Raw genomic sequence first — 21,236 nt, 5'->3', positions numbered from 1 at the left:
AACGTGTCATCTCAGTGATGTTAGTGGTTTCTCTAACGTGGCAGAGTTCACTGACTTCAAAATACCCTCCACTGTAACCAGAGCTCAGTCCATTAGAGTGGCTGTGGGATTTCCTGGATTCCTGTGAGGAATGTTTCTAGCATCTTGTTGAATCTGTGCCACAAAGCAGCAATACTAGCAAGGTGTAATCCATGAGGTGGCAGGTGAGTGTAGGCTCAGTGGAGCTAATGGTACTGTACACTTAAATGAAACAAAGACAGTTTTTCAATTGACGATTGGACTGTTCCAGATGAAAACTGACATTTGTGTATTTTTATCTATAAATTAAAAAAATGTAACAACAAAATGTCTCCTATGAGCTACTTTAAGTGTTAAAAGGATTAGGTGACCCTAGCAGCATTTACAATACTTGTGTCTGAAGTTAACTTCAGAAAATTGTCCTTTTATGTTGCCATCTTTGTCCTGTGTACATAGGTAATACGCTCAAAAAAGAGGATACTTTCATATTAACTTAATGATAACAAACACTTTGTTCTTTGACCTAATTTGCTTTATTCTTAATCGTTTACATTTGACCACAGTGGGTTTTATTTTTCCAAACAGAGGCTGTTTTGTTTTTTTGTTTTTTTTGTTTGTTTGTTTTCGTTTTCATACTGGACTGACCTGTTTCTCTGTAATCCTTTCTCATCATTGTACCTCTAAGCAGAGCCAGCCAGGTGCTTCCTGCTAAGGCACCTGTCTCAAAGCATTTGAACGTGTCAAAGCCTTGAAATTTTAAAGTAGCAAAGAATCATGTTTAACATTCTTTTAGATATTAATAGAGTGGACAAAATGAAACGCATTCCACTAAGTGATGAAGGATTAAAAACTGAGCTGTCTTCCTGGATTGCATTTGATGTAACTTCTGTTTTATTGCTTTAATCCAGTGCCCATTGATGCTTCTTGATTTATGTGTGTCCTGTTGTGCTTTCTTAGTCAACACACCCCTTGATTGTACTAATCCAGTCTCTGTTCTTTCGTCCCGTAGAACAAGAATGTCCAGGTTGCAGAGTGTGTGTCAGATTTATGTTTCAGCAGAGGATCGTTATCCGTTTATCTGTCTTTTTCTCTTTCCTCTCAGGGAAGAAAGTTGGCGAGGAAGCAGTGAGCTTAAATCCTACATGTGCTGAAAGTCATCAGTGGTAGGTCTGAGCCGTTTCCTTATGCTTGTTATCATTTAAATGCAACTTTCTTCTGTTCAATAAACTCTTTCTGATTTTCGCAATGAAAGATGTCTGAGATGAGGCTTAGCCTGAATATGAGAGAAGTCCCATTATGTGAGAATCAATGTTATGCAGATTTCTAATCCAGCTAATTTTAAGTTAAATGCTATGAGACCAAATGAAAGCACAAATGCAGGTACTTTCCCCAGATCAGAGGTGTCAGTAGGGTTGAGTGACTTGTTACCCTGGAGCGCCTGTTCCTCTGTGTTTGAATAGATGAACGTCTGACTCAGGCATTTCCTTTGGGTAGCCTACTAAATGCAGCTTGAACAAGAAAAGAGAAAACTCACACGGGTAAATGAAAAAAGCAATTTAAATATGAATTTGTTGGTTTATGCTTTACACCCAACCAGAAAGCCCTGCAATATGTAAAATACGAGTGAAATGGTGTCCTTCAGCAGAGCACTGCCGCATCCTTTGAAAGCATGTATGCTTGTCAGATAGTAGTAGCTTACATCTCAAACATCTCCTTCCTTCGGATCAGCCCCTCATCCACCTGATAGCATCTCATCCAATTTAGGAATGTAAGCACAAGCTTGGCTCAGTTCGACTGACGGTTATAGTGGAGTAACTCGTGTCTGCAGAAGTTGCAACAGTTAACTTTTTCTGCAGGTTGTTAGTTGCTTCACAGCAGTGCAAGTTGTACATGCATTGTTTGTAGCCGTACGTATTCAGCGCTTAGGGATGTGCTGCTGAACAGGTCGCTCCAAGGCATTTATTTTCATTTTACATGTTCTTGTCACAAAACATCAGCATAATTTAATGATACCTTTGTTGAATCTGACGCTAACAGGCAAAATGACTATTATTTGTCCTCTGTGGTCCTTAGTGTAAGTGGCAGTCACAGATTATTCCCGGACAAATTAAAGGAAAGGATATCAGGAATACCTCCTCTCCACTTGTACACCACCCCAGTCAGTCTGTGACTCAAGCAAAAATCCCCTTGCTTTTAATTAGCTCTGCATAGTGGGCCTGATGGCGTGCATCCCGTTTGTATTTGTGCAGGCCCCAATGCATTCCTCCATCTGAAACACTGCTCATGTCAAAACTTGACTGATGGAATCTGTGGCTGAAACGGAGAGATGAAAATTGCACTAGATACAGTTATGATTTCTTCAGAACACACGCGCGCACAGCTCCAATAAAATGCGAGCACATTTATCTAGCTTTTTTTTTTTTTAAACTTGTCCTTAATGGAGGCCATTCTAAAAAACGTTTCCAATTTAAAGTGTTTACTGGTACTTGCATTTCATAAATGAGTGTCCAGTGTAATTGAGATTATGTGGTTACTTTATGTATAGGCACACAAAGTTCTCTCACAGAAAACGGCCCGCTTGCACCAGAAGTCCTATTTGTTCTGTTCGTTAGGGAATAATTAGCATTAGCTCATGCACATACCGCAGCACTCGAGACAGCAGGTGAAAAATAAGGCTGTAGTTGTTTAGCTAATTAAGAGGAACGGCTTTGAAAAAAGAAAAAAACCTTAATTCTTAATCCTGTATCCACTGATGGAATTTGTAAGATTCTTAAACCGAGCATAAACAGCATCTAAGTTGAACGGACAGAGCAAAGTAGGTAAAGCTGCACTTTGGGAAGGGAGGAGGCAGGGAGTGGGGACGGTGCCAGGCAGTGTTGCAAGGAAGTTTATGTCTGAGGTAACTGTTTACTTAGTGTACTGATGCCGTGAGAAAACTTGTCACCTGTTTTCCTGAATGCTGTTCAGCTTGTCACAGTTTCACAGATGTTGATTAAACAGGCTGCCAGTCAGTTTCTGCTCAGCCACTGAAACTACTTATAGACTTTACATACCAGTGAAAGAATGTCTTTTTGGACCTTTTTTCTGCCGTGTGACCTCATTTAAGGTGTTTAAATTGATTGATTGCGATTTACCTGGAAGTCAAAGATGTAAAAGTGATAAACGGTGTAGGCACAACTGAAAATTGAAAGCCCAAATCGTTATTGAAATTGCAGTGGATTTATAAATGGCTGCCAGTAAACTCCTGTCACCCTTGCATCTATGAGTGACAGTCGAGCAGGTTGGGTGAGGGGGACTGTCTAAACAAACCTGCTTTGTTGTATCTGCAGTTTGCATGGCATATCACATAAAGTATGTCTCTAAATACACCTACCCTGGCTTTTCTAGGCCAAATATGCTTCACGGTGGGGTGTGTCTATTGCAGCCAACAGTATTCCAGGTAGTGTAATAGGGCATCATGATTAGAAAGGGACAAATTGCTTGGTCTACTCTAAGTGGTAAAATGATTCAAAAGTCTAACCGAAACATCGAGCCAGTGGCTCACTGAAATGCGTCACAGACAGGATATATACATATCCTGTCTGTGACGCATGAAGGGGCGTCAGTAAATCAAGCCCTGACGGTATAAAATCTGTGTATGCTTTGAGGAAGTCGAAGACTACTTGCTGTCTGCGTACAGAGTGTCTTCCCACACGTGTGTAGTCATTAAAATCATTGTTTGACCAAGAGCTTCTGGACCATGGGTGGTTTGTACTCTCCTTCCTCAATTTTGAACCTTAACATTAGTCAACTGTCTAGTTTACTTCGAAGGACTTTGCCTTTCCCCTTGACAGCAGTTCTAAATGACATGATTTCTCCATCAGGAAATTAAGTTTGGATCATGGAAGAAAATGTTTTGAATCCCTAGTATTCTTTACTACATAACATTTATTGTAGGGAACTTGAAGATAATTCAAAAACGGACAACATAAACAATTTTGTTACCTTTACTGTATCTTTTACTGCTCATGATATAATTCAATTCCAATTCAACTTTATTTATACAGCGCCAAATCACAACAACAGTCACCTCAAGGTGCTTTATATTGTACAGTAGATCCTACAATAATACATACAGTGAAAAACCCAACAATGGTATGACCCCCTATTGTCAAGCACTTTGGCAACAGTGGGAAGGAAAAACTCCCTTTTAACAGGAAGAAACCTCCGGCAGAACCAGGCTCAGGGAGGGGCGGGGCCACCTGCTGCGACCGGTTGGGGTGAGAGAAGGAAGACAGGATAAAGACATGCTGTGGAAGAGAGACAGAGATTGATAACAAGTATGATTCAGTGCAGAGAGGTCTATTAACACATAGTGAGTGAGAAAGGTGACTGGAAAGGAAAAACTCAATGCATCATGGGAATCCCCCAGCAGCCTACGCTTATTGCAGCATAACTAAGGGAAGATTCAGGGTCACCTGGTCCAGCCCTAACTATATGCTTTAGCAGAAAGGAAAGTTTGAAGCTTAATCTTAAAAGTAGAGATAGTGTCTGTCTCCCGAATCCAAACTGGAAGCTGTTTCCACAGAAGAGGTGCCTGAAAACTGAAAGCTCTCCCTCCCATTCTACTTTTAAATACTCTGGGAACAACAAGTAGGCCTGCAGTGCGAGAGCGAAGTGCTCTAATGGGGTGATATGGTACTACAAGGTCATTAAAGGACATTATTTTGAGAAACGTGATCAAGGTTTAATGGACACTAAAGTAGCCTTTCTCACTTGCATCAAAGCCTTAGAAAATATCCACTGTCACTTGGAGAAAAACAATTTCTTATGACAAGATTTGACATTCTTACCTTTCAGATAAAGTACGCACGGCAATGTGAGGAGAATTCTCCAACATAAATGCAAAGTAAATGTTGCTGCAAATTTCTATTGGATTCTTGTGTGAATTTAGTGAAAATGTCAAGATGCTCAAGTTAAATATTTGTATATTCAAATTCAAACTATTTAAAAACATAACTGAATATTTTTTGCCAAAAAAAATCTTCCAAGCCTTTTACTTTTCAGCACTTGTCTCCATCATGACCAAGACTTGGACACATACTGAATCCATTACACAGCTAACACGTGGACAATAAGCAGTATCTTCTAGTTGTCTCATCTTCAATAGATGGGTGTTGTCTTTTTTGGTCAAGCTTTTGAAATGTTTGGACTGCCATAGTCAGAACTACTCCTTATAGAACCCCACCCGTTATGTTACTTCATTCATTACGCCCAGCCAATACTGTATACTCTGAATGATACCAGATCAAAATAGATCTAACGCAAAAAAATTACAATTTGCTGTGTTATGTTTAAAGTTTCAATTAATGAGGTAAGCAAATCCTTACTGTTGTCAGTGTCACCCACCTTAAATAATGTCACACCTGCTGGCATGCTTCAGTATTTCTTCTTCTTCTAGGGAAACTCCCGATTTTTGTTACCTGGTACAAACGGCATGACAAGTAAATCCAACCTGGAAGCTTGGTCTGCCTTTTAATGATGCGTTGACTGATTGTGCCAAGAGTTAAGAGTAGGGATGGGTATCGTTTAGGTTTTATCCGATACCGGTGCCAAATCGGTACTTTTGAAACGGTGCCGGTGCTCAAACCGGTGCTTAAAGACTGGAGAACACAAAATTGGTCCAAAAACCTCTCATGTTCAGCTGGTTTTTTGTAAAAAGATAACAATGTTAGCCTTTTCTGCAGCTATGGGGCATATATGGTATCACTCTTGGCTGGAAGCAGTGCTTAATCAATGGGAAAAAACACAAACTTTGTCCAAAACCTCTCATGTTTAACTGTTTTCCACTTTTTCTTTGGTCATTTTAGCCTTTTTGGCCAGGGTGAAGGGAGTATCTGCCATCAAACAAGAAGACAGCCGCATGTAGCTATGATGGTGTTTGCTAGTTCACCTTACATGCATTAATGTAATAATGTGGTTAGCCTACTAAACGTAAATTACACGCGAACAACATTAAGCTACTCACGCAGAGAAGAACGGCTGCTGCTGCATCATCATCCGTCATCATTTCTGCTACACTGGCAGGGCTAGGGGCCAGGACTCTCCTCTTCGTGTTTTTGGGGGATATTGCTAACTCCGGGTCCGATAACAGGCAACCTACGCACAGTAGATGTGCTCGGTGTGAGGTCTCGCAGCAAGCTATCATACGGCGCATTTCTGGGCTTTTAAAAAAAAAACGCTATGCGGCGCCAGGTGTTTCATCGGATTTGAGGTGTTACCTCCTTTGGCTGCTGAGTTTGCATCTTTTGCTGTGAAGTACAGCCAGACTTTTGACCGCTTCGCCTTGGGCATTTTTAATCTGTAGCTCTGCTCTAACAGAACGTACGTACCTGGCCCCGCCTACTATCCTCGGAAACGTAAAATTATTGTCTAGAAGTGTATCACAGCTCAGGGAAAAAAAGCACCGAAATAAAGCACCGAAATGTGCGCTGCTTTTCGGTCTGGTTACTACCGTTTATGTCAGAACCGGACAGCGGTACCCATCCCTAGTTAAGAGAGATGACACATTCTGCAGAAATAGTAGAAAAACTTTACTGAACTCTTAGTTTTCTGTTTCAGCTTGGTTCACAGTTTCAGTGAAGCACTGTTTTGTGTTTCTGTTTTGTTTTCATTTTTTTTAAAGCAGTGAGACTGACAGTAATGAAATGACGAATGACCAGTGTATCAACCATATCTGTTGCTCGCAAATTGCTAGCAAATATTGGTATATAAGCAAATGTAGTTAGGAATATGTCGGTAACAAGTTATAGATCAAAGGGTCTTCATTGTGTGTATGTTTACATGTGGTTATGTAGAATAAAGTTAATGCTAAAGTTATGACCTTACTATAGTAGCTATACTCTAAAAGCACCTTGAGGCAACTGTTGTTGTGATTTGGCACAATATAAATAAAATTGGAATGAATTGAATAATATTGTTAAAAAATTAAGAAACAACATTCCGTTTTAAAAAAAGAAATCAAGAAACCTCTTTTTATGTGTCTACGTTTGATAACGTTGATGTTGACGTCATCATTACACCTCCATCAAAAACAAGGATTATACTAAAAACAAAAAAAATGACTTCCTTATTTAAAACTATTGTTAAAAAATAATAACTAACCAAAGTTTGGAGACAGTAGGACCTCATACAAGAACAAAACACATCCTCTCTGGGGTTTTATGGTTGTTTAAGGCTTTAAGTGATGAGGTAACAGTGGTCACCTTAGGAGAGATTACACATACTTTCCCATTATGTCATGCAGTCTTTTTGAGTAGAAGGTGAATAAGGACTCTTTTGAAGTTGGATGTGTGTAGAGGCACTTAACTTATTCAAAGAGCACCTCTACCCCTGCATACTACCAGTGTACTCCGCACTAAAATAAATTTTATGTCCATGTCAACTCTTAATACTTCAATTTCTCCTCTCCCAGGTTTCAGTTTTCAAAAGCACTCAGTCTATAGCTATTGTGTCTATTTACAGGGCTAATGTATTGACCACGTGTATGACATTAGATGAATGCATACGCATACGTGTGGGGCTTTGGGGACATTGAGCGTGGAGGCCGGTTTGTGTAATCTGACTGACGGGAGGCGTGATGGCATTCTTGTATCTCTGGCTTTGTATATAGGTGCATTTTCATTGATCCAAAGTAAATCCCCGACTTTAGAGCCTCACTGATGATACAAAGACCCACGGATTAAGCAGGGAGACAGAGGAGGACAGGAGGATGGAGTAACTTTGAACTTTGCAATGACAACCCTAATTTTAAACACGTGCCTCATAATTGGTGGCAGCACTGTGCTGTGTTCCCAGCAGCCTTGGAAAGCCTGTGTCTGCTTAAACTTCACACCTCTTTGTACACCGTTGGAACACTTATCGTGCCATGAATTTCATCTCCCACGCATAGAAAAACAAAATCAACTAATTTTGTCTTGAGCAAACTCGCATACTCTCACACAGGTTAGCCGAAATTCCTCAAGTTTCTCCTCCTGTTTCTGTACGGCTTTTAGTCTGAACAGGTGCCTGATGGTGTAAAGTTCAATGAGCTCTGTGTGTTTGGATGTGAAAGTCAATCTGCTGCTTCTTCCATGCAGCTGAGACTTGGGGCTTTTTGCCAAGTATAGTCGGTGATATTGAGTCTGTTAACAACGTAGGCTGACCTTGCACAATTAAGAGCTCTGTCCTCCTGTTATTGTACTCTTTCCTGATTCCTTTTTCTTTTCTTGCCTTAGAGACTCAAATATGAGATAGAATTTCAACTATCAGTAAAAATGAAAGGATAAACAACAGCAGGTAGACCCTAAGGGCAAACGCACCTTTGTACACCTTCGCATCTAATTTCCTCATACACTCCCTCCACTTACCCTCTGCCCACACTCCACTGAGGATCTGGTGCATTTCAATCCTGTTTTCACAGAGTGACAATAAACCCCAAAATGCCACACTTGATCTCCTGTATGGTGTTTGCAGATTCTAACCCAGACAGACATCTGCTTACTTCCCACAGTCCAGCTGCTGGTCCAATAATGGTCCAATAATTAGCTACTCTACCAAATCTTTTCTTGGGGAACGTGTTAGTAAACACTGTTTGAATTGCTTCATGCTGAATGTTGGTGTTAATCATTGAGTGGGAGGCTAAAATATGTCTTTGCAGTAAGCTGAATGTTGGGCAATCTTTCCCACAGCTGTCACCTGGGAAATAATTGATCTTAGTTGCTCTTCTTTGGTTGTATTTGGTCTCCTCGTGTTGTTACTGTCTAGATTTATTGCATTTAATCACATCAGCATATTGCAACACGTACATAATGCATGTATGTCATTAGAGCCCATTGGACTTTTTGATGTACGTATTTGTAGATAGATTTTCATGGTTAATTATTATTGTCTAAAAGTATTTCAAAAATTGCTGCCACAATGTCAAAACATTGCTTTATAGTTTAATCACAGCAGAATTTAATTTACAGAGATTGGGTAACAAACACCAAAACGGCTAATCCTCATGTTGACACGCTGAAGCAATGACATTCTATTTATAAAGTTACAAAACATATCAAATTGTTGAATTTATTTAATCCATTCAAGAGATTTGAGACATTTTATACAGGAACAATCTACACACATAGCACACACACCTTTATTTTTCAGTACTTCAAGTAGTTTTCAGGAATAGTACTCCATATTTCTTACAGGACATTCAAAGCTCTGTCTTGTTGGTTGCCTTTTTGTTCTGTTTGGGATCATTGTCATGTGGAAAATTAAGCAATCATTGTGCATTGTGGATGAAAATTTGTCAATAATGTAGTCCATGCCAGAGCCTCCACTATGTTTTCGAGCTGACCATCTCAATCTATTCTGGTTACAATTTGAACCAAAAACTTCATATTTGGATTCATCACTCCATAAAACATGTTGCAACTGATTTTAAGACAAGTTATTGTTTGATTAACCGTCGTTCAACCTTTGCTCCGTGTTTCCTTTCCTTAAGAATCACTCTTTGAACGCTGCTTCTCCTGTGAGACCTTTATTGATACGGCTTCAGTCAACAGTAGATGGATAAAATGAAGGGCCAGATGGCTCTCTCAGGCCCTGTGTCAGTGTCTCCCAGTTCTTAAGGACATGGCTTTGAGTTACTGTTTAGTTTTCAGGTAATACCCCTTTGAGAATCATCTTAATGGTCTAAAATAAATATCCTAAGCCTGTCAAACTCTGTAGCATTTTTATAGATGATCAGCTAAAGAAAATGGAACAAATTAAGTGTTTTTGCAACAGGATGGTAGAAACAAAGTGCATAAAGATGCAATTTAAAATTGTTCTTTGCTAAGTTGTCTGTTATCTGTAGACTCAACACTGGGTTATTCCTTTTTTTTGTGCCTGAACGATTCATAGGTCACCGTTGAGCATCTTAAGAAGCAAGGGAGAAAAAAATGGTCAGTTATAAAGAGCGGACTGGAAGTGACTATAAAAGCAGCAATGTCCAACGAAAAACTTTTGCTTTAACTCTTTGCTAACAGTGAACCATTAAATACTGTGAGCAGCTTTTAACTACTAATTTACTTTTTTTTTTTTTTTTAAGTGAAACGGTCACGTGCAAACCAACTGTGTCGTGGCTTGGTTTCCTATCTGCAGATATTTAGTTGCCAGTCAAAGATTTGCTCAAAGCATTTACATCCAGCTGTGTGTTTTCATTGGAAGCCAGGCAGCACAACTGCAGACAGATAGCATCTCTGCTCCTCTGATGTTGTAGAGCGCTCCACTCATCAAGCGCCAACCAGTGGGCGCATGGGCACACCCTGCTCCACTTAAGAAAAATAAACACGTCTTTTTTGTTTAAAGTTACATCTGCCCGTGTTTGGCCAATTTAAAGCATTTAAAAGTGATGTGATTAACGCGTGTCTCATCTCTGACAATTTTCCAGTAAGTGTGAGTAGTTCGTGTGAAGATTCATGTTTTATGATGTTTCATCCAACCATAACCAAAATGATTGTGAATTTATTTTCATCAGATACCGATCAGATAATAGTTGGAACATTCTCAGCTGAATGAAATCTCCTCCTTTGCTCATAAGATTAATCTTTCTGCCGTCATGATCTTAATTTAGTAATTACCTGCTAATCGTGTAGTATACTCTGCAGTTTACTTCATAGCCCCCATCATTTCATTATACTGCGCTAAAAAAATCTACTCACACATACCAGACACTGTAGTACACACGTACAGTTGTAGATTCCATCTCCCATCACCGCCACCGTGTCAGGCGACGCTGTCAGATGACCTTTGCACACACTGATCCTTCATATAACAAGGTGTTTATGTTGCTCGGTGGTGTTTGACAGAGTACCAGCAGGATTAAAGCAGCCGTGCAGTGAAAAGGCTTTGATCAGCTCACTCCTCTCCTCTCCGAACCCTCGGCGTCATGCTGACTTACAGATCCCAGAGCTGAAATCGCCCTTTGTTTCGCTTCCACCTGCCCACTGGTCCAAGGCCAGCGTATTAATTAGAGAGCGGGGGAATAAGGTGGAGCAGCTTATCTTTGCTGGTGCTGTCTAATGAGGAGTCTTTCCACAGACCACTGAGTATGGTGGGTTTTTTTGGAGGCCCTTTGGTTGTTAGTGACCCAAAGAAAAGGTGGTGTGACTGTGAGGTGCTGCTGACCATCTCTGTGCTTCTCACCGCCCCCTGCAAAATATCATTGTTTAACTTCTGTTTTGTCAGAACCGGGGAACCGAGAATGCCTGATGCTGCCGTTGTTTTGCTTAAAATCCAAATTGTGTGAAAAGCTAAAGATGTTAGAGGTTAGGTTTTCCTTTTAAGGCTAGTTTCCTTTCAATCTGGTAAAAAATATAGATAGAAACTGAGTTTTGCTGCAAATAAACCACACAACCTTTACAACAATAACTACATTTTACACCTGAATTTAGTCATGGCCCCTCTGTTGTTTAGAAACTTGTACTATGCCTGAAGAAGCACCAAGCACAGAGAGCCAAGGCTCAAGTTGCAGTGTTATAGCACAGTGGTGTGACAAATGTCCCAGTTGCATGGATGGTTTACGCAATAAAAACAAATACAGAATATAATTAATAAAAATATGCAGTTTGGATCCTAGGATCTGGCTGTTTTCATTCCATTTATATATTTATAAGGGTAGAATGTAATTGTAAAACTTATTTCAGCACCACCTCAAGTTTTTGGGTCTGAGTGTTGGATGACCTGGAAGCACTTCATGAACTTTCATGTTTCCAGAACTCAAAGGTTTTTATTGCACACAACAAATTTGGTGCCAAATAATAAATAAGCAGAAGGGTTAGAAGAATTGCCAATACGGTTCCTGCAACTTCAGTTCCTTGAACCCTTTATGATATCATACAGGCTTGAAAACATTAAATATTAATTTGCTGTTTGGTACGATTTGTTTGTTTAGGGTTATTTGGGGTGTTTCTTCACATAGCTTGTTTAAGAGTAGGATGGCCTGAACCTCTAATAGCAGTGTCTCCCCACAGGTATGCCATCATGTGTGGAATTATGGCCGAATATGACACCATCCAAAACAAGATAAAGAACGGATACGTCTTTAAGGTAAGGCATGTGAACGGAGAGCTAGTTTTGACCTTGCAAATTCTTGGAATGGTCAAATAATAATATAATGCAAACAATGCATTTTACATCTATTTATGCATATTGGGCATTGCATTCTCCATGTGCTTAGGCTAAAGAGGAATGGTCATTTTCACAGTTTAAGCCAATAAGACCCTCCTACAGTCATTAAGTTGCATCAGAGTGTGGAACAGCAGCACGTAGCATTTTATCTTCTGTCAGCAGCCTCTAGCAAACACTGTTTTCCCTCAAAACTCTTTGACAGGTGAAAGCGAGAGATAGAGCCCTGGAGAGGGAAGATATTTAAAAAAAAAAAAAAAAAAAAAAAAAAACAGAAGAAGAATGGAAAGAACGAGGGAGGGTGTGTGACAGCCAGGAGTGTGCGGTAGCTCGACTAGATCGCGTGTGTGAGAGGTGTTTGTGAAATACTTGTGGGTTGGTGAAGCAGGACAGATCAGGTCAGAACAGAAGGCGGTGCAGCTGTGCTATGAATCAACAGTGAAAATCTTCTCTCTGTCTGTCTGCTTCTCTTCTCAGGATCATCTGGATAAAGCCATTGAGCTGAAGCCGCAGGACCCGCTGTCCTACTACCTTCTGGGCCGCTGGTGCTACGCTGTATGTGACCAGTACAGCACATCTCTATCTCTGCTCAATATGATGTACATTTATGAAGGCTAGCGTGTCTGCGTGACCTCCCACCTCCCTATGCTAACCCACCCACGGTTTCCCCTCATTCATTTCCACTGTTTAGGTTTCCTCAAGGTTTGTTTTTCCCTCTGCGATATTCACAGAGAGCGCTATGGGAGGTTAACACCATCCATTGTTAGCTTTAAATCAGATTGTACCAGGGAGATAATTTCATCCTGTTTCTGTTTGGCTCGTGTTCACTCGGTAGCTGCAGTCATTTGGGATGCAGCACGTGATTGTTTCTGTAACTGTCTAGTCTTTTCAGAAACGCACGTAACATGATGAATTGCTGTTGTTTAGATCGAAATTTCCAGACGTTCTGCTTTTGACGGTTCCTGTTGTTTTATGAGCTGCTCATAACACCTGATATTTTCAGGGGTTGTATTTTACGGGCTGTCTACGGGGCATTCATGTTAAACAATGACCTACTGTTCACATTCAGCCAGCATCTCTGTTTGAAATTTCCTGATGTTGCCAGAGCAATTCTACACCTGGAGTTAGATACAGCTCTGATGACTGTGTGAGGCTGAAGCTGCTGCTGGCTGGTGACATTCTTCTGCAAAAGGTGTCAGTAGCAGAGCAGAAGTGGACGGGGGTGCCCGTTGTCATGGAAACACTAGTAAAATAACAGGAAGTTGGCTGTAAGAGTTCTGAAAAATGATATGTAACCAGTCCTGCTGGTAAATGGGTGCAGATTATTTTAATCTATGTTTTAACTGTTACATTTCTTCGTATTTGTTCAGAGATGTCATTTCTATTACATGTTGTGTATATCAGAGTCAAATGAGACCATTTGTTTTGGTCTGAGATGCTGCTGTTTTATACATTATCCAGGGTGTTTTGGATGTCACATACTGAACATCAACATTACCTAAACAGCTCAAGAGATGGCAGCAATACAGCTGTGGTCATACGTTTACATACAATCATCACTGGCATGAATGTCAGGGTCATTTTGGGCTTTTAATGATTTCTTAGAACTGTTCTTTCTCTAGATTTTACAACATTCGTCTTTAATAACTCTAAAAATTAAGAATTGTGTGCGCAAGTTTGACTTTATTCTAGATTTCTATGATCCACATAGGGTCAAAGTTATAAATATTGGCTCACATGTATACATATATACGCACATTACTAAGTGTTCTTTAGAAGTTTGTACCTACACCTAATTCTTTGGGGGGTTTATTTTTGTTTGTTTTTTATGTCAAAAGTCAGAGGATGTGTGAAAGTTTGTGAAAGTTTAATTGTCTTTGTTATTCACAACAGTTCTTTAACTCATTCACTGCCATTGACGTCTATAGCCGTCAATTGCAGTGAATGAGTTAATGGGTTTAACTCATTCACTGCCAATGGCTGGCAGTGAATGAGTTAATTTTCATTCACTGTCAGAAAATAGGCTTTTAAATATTAGCTACAAGGGGCGGTGATGCACTGCTTTTTATGGCTCAGTCACACGAGTCAAAACTGGATGGAAGTTTTTTGCATTTCTTGCGAAGGTTTTCACATAAAATTTTTAGAATCAGACAAAGATAGACGAGCTGAAACATTTAAGTGTGAAAATGTGGAAGAAAATAAGAAATCACAAAGGCGAAAATACTTTTTCCATCACTGTACATTCAGAGTATAGTCGGAACCTGATAGGTATAAAACAGAACTTCAGAAATTCATCCACAAATAGTGACACAATCGCTGCAAAATAAGAGCGGCCCACAGAAACCCTGCTTTTACATAGAAATATAACTAGAATACAACATGCTGGCAACAAGAGTTCAGTCCCCTGTTGCAAAGAGACATTATGCAGATGAGTTGTTAGAATAGTGGCAAAGATTTGCCATTCTATCACATTTAATCGTCATGTCGTAAACGGATTACATGTAAAGATTAATTCAACCAATTCAGCTGCAAACTGAAATTAGACTGCCTCCAACTTGTTACTATTTCATCACTGACTTGATGCCTTTGACTGTAGCATTACCCCTCTCATCCATTAATGTTAAGCCAAGGTGGCCAATTTTCTTCTGATTGGTGATGTTTGTTTTCAGGTGTCTCAGTTATCGTGGATTGAGAGGAAAGTTGCTTCAACTCTGTTTGGAGAACCACCAAGCGCCACAGTTGAAGACGCACTGAAGAATTTCCTTAAGGTACTGGTGTTTTGTTTCTTAAGCTATTCTGCGATGTTTTATACACACACACCCAGCACGCCCCTGCGGGCGGTTTATCCTTCAAGCTCGGGTCCTCTACCAGAGGCCTGGGAGCTTGAGGGTCCTGCGCAGTATCTTAGCTGTTCCCAGGACTGCGCTCTTCTGGACAGAGATCTCCGATGTTGTTCCTGGGATCTGCTGGAGCCACTCGCCTAGCTTGGGAGTCACCGCACCTAGTGCTCAGATTACCACGGGGACCACCGTTACCTTCACCCTCCACATCTCCTCTCTCTCCCTCTCTCTCTCTCTCTCTCTCTCTCTCTCTCTCTCTATATGTATATATATATATGTATATATATATATGTATATATATATGTATATATATATGTATATATGTGTGTATATATATGTATATATGTGTGTATATATATGTATATATATATGTATATATGTGTGTATATATGTGTATATATGTGTATATATATGTATATATATGTATATATATGTATATGTGTATATATATATATATATATATATATATATATATATATATATATATATATATATATATATATATATATATATATATATATATATGTGTGTGTATATATATGTATGTGTGTATATATATACACATACAGATGTGGACAGCAATATGCTGTCCACATCTGTATAAAGTGTTTGAGGCAAAGTCAGAGAGTGGGGTGAAGCACGATGAACTGTACAAATAAGAGCAATCATTTCTGAGCACAAACGATGGGCGTAGCCGTCTGAGGTTTAAAGTTTACCAAGAAAGTTAAGCACATTGAACTAAAGTGCATAAAGTAGGCATGATGGTTATATGTAATATTCAGTCCATGTCCTCAAACCAAGAAGTGAGACTTATTTCTTATTCAGTAGTTTATGTTTTTGTACTTTTTAACTGAATACTTGTTCTGACCTCAGTTATGAAACACTTAAATCACACCCCTGTTTATCTTGTGCTACGTTGCAATTTGCCTGCAGGTTGCATCTGTTCCCTGTTTTTAAAGCCCAAACCCTCTGTATTTAGAAAGGCTTAATCTCTGTTCCTACATTGGAAATGTTTATGTAGTGGGGGAAATTACTTTTGCTTTTGGCCAATATTCCTATGCATGCCTCATCTTCATGTCTTCTAGACCATAAGCTTGATTCAGGTGGTCACAGTTACAACATGTCACCAGTGACCTGGAGAAGCTTTAACTAAAACATTATACACCTCCCCAGCCTTGATAGAGCTTAGTGTAGAGATGCGGCTCCGTTCTTGACATATTTAATGCTGCAGACTAAACTTGTTACTCCTTCTGTGTGAAGATCAAATTCTCAGAATGAGCAAGCTCTGTGAAACCAAAATATTCATGTGTAGTCCAAAAGCACACGCTTCAGTTAGTAACAGAAGCTGTTATTACAGACGTGAATGAAAGTCGTGACAGCATGGCTTTTATCGTTTTTAGACAGTGATTCTGTCTGTGTGATTAGCTTGACACTCAGTTCAGAGGAATTTGCTGATATGTCTGCTTTTGTCTAAGTACTGAGTTGGAGCGCCTCAACTCAACTGAACAAACTTGCATTGTGTTGCATTGCATACATTTTAATGCAATGCAACATATTTTGAAGTAGCTCAACAGTATATCACTATATCTGTGTCAGTGTCTGTATGTAGTCAACAGCTGGCTGTCTTGTGGGATTTTCTGTATTCATGTGCTGAATAAAGGATTTGATTGGCTGAATATCACACGTGTACATACGTTACCTACCATAAGAAAAAAAACAAAGAAAAAGCGGCACAGATTAAAATAGAAAGATAAAGTCTGGTCTGTCAAAATCTAGTAATAGTTCTGGTGTAGGTCCAGACTGTGATGTGAATGTTTTTGACCTAATCTATAAACTGTATATAAAAGATGGACGTTTATTTTGTGGACTTTTATTGTGGTGCCTTATTTATGACTCCAGCATGTGTTTAGTTGTTTGTTTCTTTCACAGTAGACATGTTGGTATTCGAAGTCAACGTTTGTTCTTGGGACTTCTCATTGATTACTAGCTCTGGTTAGCTAATGGGGAAAAGACTTAAGAGGTCAAAACTGTTGTAACCGGTTTTAAAAGTATTTTATTTCTTCTCTGAAATTGGACATGGGCTCATGTGGTGTCTTTGGGGATTGGATTCCTTTTGGTGCTGCTTCTAACCGCTTTTGTTTTGTTTTTTTGCACTTGCACCTTAGCTTTTTATTTCTATGCTACAAATGTTAGCGTCTTTTGCGGTCGTTGGAAAACTATGTCTAACTAAGTCTTATGAAACTTTTCTTGTCTGTGTTTTTAACCAGGTCGAGGAGCTCCATCCAGCTTATTCTAAACTCAACTATGTGTTTCTGGCTAAGGTTAGTACTAAACATATCAGTACTTGGATTGTGAAATATAAACCGTTTTACAGATGCTAATAGGACAAAACAGTCGTTTGACAGTTCTGGGTCTTTTCTTTGGTAGTGCTACAAAGACTTGGGTCAGTGCGAAAAGGCTAAGAAGATGTGTCAAGCTGCTTGTTCAATGAGTGCTGAATCCAAAGAGGTACACTTCAGGACCGTCTGTATTCAGATCTGTTTGTTTTTGCCTCATCTAATCCAGCTAGCAAAAACGCATCATAGCTAGGGATGGGTATTGATAAGATTTTCACGATTCCGATTCCATTTTCGATTCTGTTTAACGATTCGATTCTTTATCGATTCTCTTATCGATTCTTTTTTAAAACAAAGGAGAACACTAAGGTCGATTTGCTTAGAACTTTGTTTTATATCTTCTCTTTGAACAAGGTAGAAATTTAGGATTAGCACGGCTTTACAAACCCAACAGTGAGATCTTAAGAGATCCTTAAGAGATCCAGCCTATGGCTCTTCAGTGGGGTGTCACAGGGTCCCCGGGGAAAAAATTGTAATTGTAAAATAAATATTCTTCTGTAGCAATAACAAAGTATAACATAAATTATTCTGTAGCAATTACACAAGAATATCCAGTAATGTCCTGCCTACAATTAAACACATTCACTTACCAAAAATCGGGGGCATCTGCTGTGGCAAATGGGTGCGAGCCTTTTACCACAAACTTAGTCACTGCTCGGTGACATTCGTCTATCCTGGCCTGAAAGGAGACGCTACCGGTAGACTGCAGCGACAACTGCCAGCATCTGAGCCAACCAGACTCTCTGTCTCATCATGGTCACCTAAATGCACAGTAATGGCAAGTTTGGTAATAAGGCAGATCGCGCTAACATAATATGCACCGTTAGTTGATTATTTACCTGCCGCATTAACGGGAGAGGACGTGCAAACGTTACCGCTGCTGCTGGGTTGAGATTCACGAGTCCGGAGTGGAATTAAAAACATGACATTCATTTAAGGTTATCACGTGTTTTGTGAGCAAATGCTTTTGTATATTCGTAGTATTTCCCCCCTTAAATGAAATATCTACTTACAAGTATTGCAAGTTGCCCTGTTGTCATCCGTTCTCGTAAAGTATAACCAAACTTTTTAGCGTTTGAGCCGCTTAGGCGCCGTGTTTCCTGCCAGGTAAATGACGCTCCGCAACGTGGTGACGTCATTCAGCAGTGTACCAGGGGCATGGAGAAAAGTTGTCGACTGGAATCGATAAGAGAATCGTTTGCGAAAATGTCAAATAATTCCAAGGAATTGAAACAGTGGGAACCGGTTCTCAACAAGAACCGGTTTTCGATACCCATCCCTAATCATAGCCTGCTGTAATAGGCAAATTAAACCAAGATATTTAACTGTTTGAAGGTGTTACTCATTCATTATCATGTGTTTTACCTTCAGAATGAAGAGGCACAAAAGGAGCTGAGTTTACTGTGCCCAGCACTTGGAGTGTGACAGCAGAGGAAAGGTTTTTGGGAATCAGTTTGCGAGTACTGCAGCTGCATGTGATAGACCATCGTGTTATTTCACTCTGTGAGTGTAGATAGCGCCCGTGGGTGTAAAAGGCTACTGCATCCAGATCATCTGTTGTACCTTTCCAGTCATATTTGTATTATGAAATTTTTAAAAGTAGAAACCAATCATCATAAAGGATTCCAGCTAAATGAGTGAGCTAAACCAGTGTTCTTCAGCTTATAGCAGTGCGTAGCAGACATTCTCTGAGGTCCGATTGCTCTGATAGGAAACTTAATTCCAGTGTGTCTCAGGTTGATGACACAGACCTGTCGCCTTTTGGGAAAGTGACAAACAGGGTTTGTTGTTCCGTCCTATCACATCAGACAATGACGCACCCAAACATTTTGCATTGCTGTGACCACTGAACAGCCACCACCACCCTCCCGATACAAACCAGCAATAATAGTCTCTTTTAACATTCACGTGCAGACTTTATGAGATTATTTTCTCACAGATAAATTCTCTGATCATGACTCAAACTCGTTTACCTCCTGCTCCTCAGTTTCTGTGACAGCAGTACCACCAAATGAAGTGTAGTATTGGACAGCAGCAAGTTCTGTGTGTACACCACACACCTGAAGTCCTGTATTTAATGTGCCCTTTTGCATGTTTGCCAGATCATGGAAAAAATGAAACCATAAATGATGTCAGTGACTTCCTCTTAATAGATTCAAAGAGCACCTGTACAGGAACACAACAGGTTTTTTTTGAACAGAAGCACCTTTTACTCCAGAGTTCCTATTCCTGGAAGGTTTCCTCCTCTCATAGGTCACCAAGAACATTTGATTTTCCACGCTTTCATTTTTTTAAACCTTTTAAATTGAGCTCTGACACACTCACATGTGATTAGTTTGAAACATGTTAGGAATTTTTCTGAGTCAGCATTTTTTTTGGAGAGCTATGTAACATGTACCACATGAATCAGGAAACCGAAAAGGTGTTTGATGTATATAGAGAGGTGTCATTATGCTGCATATATAGTACACGTTATTGTACTGGTTACTGTGAAATGGATATGTTTCAGTTAATATGGAAAACCAAATCTGACTTGGGATTCAAGGAACTTAAAGAAAAACAAATGAATCTGGTGTTCATGTAAAAAGAGTCACTGACAGGAAATCTGAGGGTGTGTTTTGTTTTTTTGCCATCAAAAACACAAGAACAACAACAACAAAAACCACAGGGCTGATGGCTGTCCATTAAAACCGATCAATAATGCCAGGTTCAGACTCGTTGTTTATCATGACACAGCACTGAATTCCTGGTTGCTAAAATGTGACCCAATCAGATTGAAATGAAGTTTGAATGTTTCCTTTTATTACTCTTTTACATATTCTCAGCTGTTATTTTTTATTATTATCTCTACTCAATGAAGAAAAACGTGCATATTGATTGAAAACGTCGGTGCTGTTGATACTGGAAATTAGTTTAGGGCTTTTATTTTTTATTTCATTGTATTTTTTAAGTCTACTTACAAAATGAATTATTTTGCTTTGTCGCTTTATGTATTTTTCTACCAACACTACAAATGTTTTTCTTTTTTTCTAATGCCATAACGAGTTCCTCAAGGTTGTATCGCATCGGATGGAGATTATGCATTATACTTGTGCTGTATTTTAGACAGTGTGTGTTTAATGATTGATGGTACTGGAATCTACAATTAAATCTGTGCAATCCTGATCAAATTTGCCAGCTTGTCTGTCTTGTTTATGTTTTTTGAGGTTTTATTGCTGAGAAGTAAAGTTATGTAAGCTGTAACTTATAATTAAGCTATACAGTGATTTATTTGTTTTATTTTTTTTCTTATACTCTAAATTGATCTTAATCCAGAATCAACAGAGTGTAACAAGCTCCTGCTGGAGCCTACATGATTACGGAGACTGTACATTTTGTGCCAGGGCAATTCGGAGTTTGTTACTGGATCACATTCAGGCTAACTTCCCACCCGCCTAGTCATGTTTCAACTTTTCTTTTCTTTTTTCCCGCAGTAGAGCCATGTTAAAAGGGTGCCTCCCAAGTGAGTACAGGTGTTTGTTTATACAGGAATGAAAACTTCACCTTTCCTGGCTGATTTTATGAGCCTCCTGTGCTCTTTAATCAAAAGTCTGAGTTGAGACAGCTGCAGAAATCACTTACACGTTGGTCTGGATGTGTGTGCACACACTAGCTGTCCATTGTTGCATAACAGATTTATAACCTGTTTGTTATCCAGGAAACTGACGGGCTGTCATTTATGTTTTTGATCATAAAACAGACGTGCAGTTTATCAAACTTTTTGTTTAATGGTTTTGCAGACAGGGTGTTGCATTTAGAAGGTTGGAGG

General features: G+C 39.5%; 1 protein-coding gene across 3 annotated transcripts in view; it reads left to right on the top strand.

Annotated features, from left to right (window-relative positions):
• The window catches only part of rmdn2 (regulator of microtubule dynamics 2), a 40,239-nt gene extending 19,223 nt beyond the window's left edge, over positions 1-21,016 (top strand). For all 3 annotated transcript variants that reach the window (XM_085297525.1, XM_085297524.1, XM_085297523.1), the window contains exons 5-11: positions 1,121-1,181; positions 12,039-12,114; positions 12,670-12,747; positions 14,862-14,960; positions 17,300-17,353; positions 17,460-17,540; positions 18,800-21,016. In XM_085297525.1, the coding sequence (XP_085153651.1) occupies positions 1,121-1,181; positions 12,039-12,114; positions 12,670-12,747; positions 14,862-14,960; positions 17,300-17,353; positions 17,460-17,540; positions 18,800-18,853 (503 nt within the window). In that variant the 3' untranslated portion in view covers positions 18,854-21,016. The remainder of the gene's footprint in view (positions 1-1,120; positions 1,182-12,038; positions 12,115-12,669; positions 12,748-14,861; positions 14,961-17,299; positions 17,354-17,459; positions 17,541-18,799) is intronic.
• The last annotated feature ends 220 nt before the right edge of the window (positions 21,017-21,236 follow it).

This window comes from Mchenga conophoros, linkage group LG13 (assembly GCF_057382185.1).
Source record: "Mchenga conophoros isolate Kocher_MC1m ecotype Shallow Benthic linkage group LG13, M_conophoros_male_GT1.1, whole genome shotgun sequence".
Classification (NCBI taxonomy): domain Eukaryota; kingdom Metazoa; phylum Chordata; class Actinopteri; order Cichliformes; family Cichlidae; genus Mchenga; species Mchenga conophoros.
This window is presented reverse-complemented; position numbering and strand designations above follow the sequence as displayed.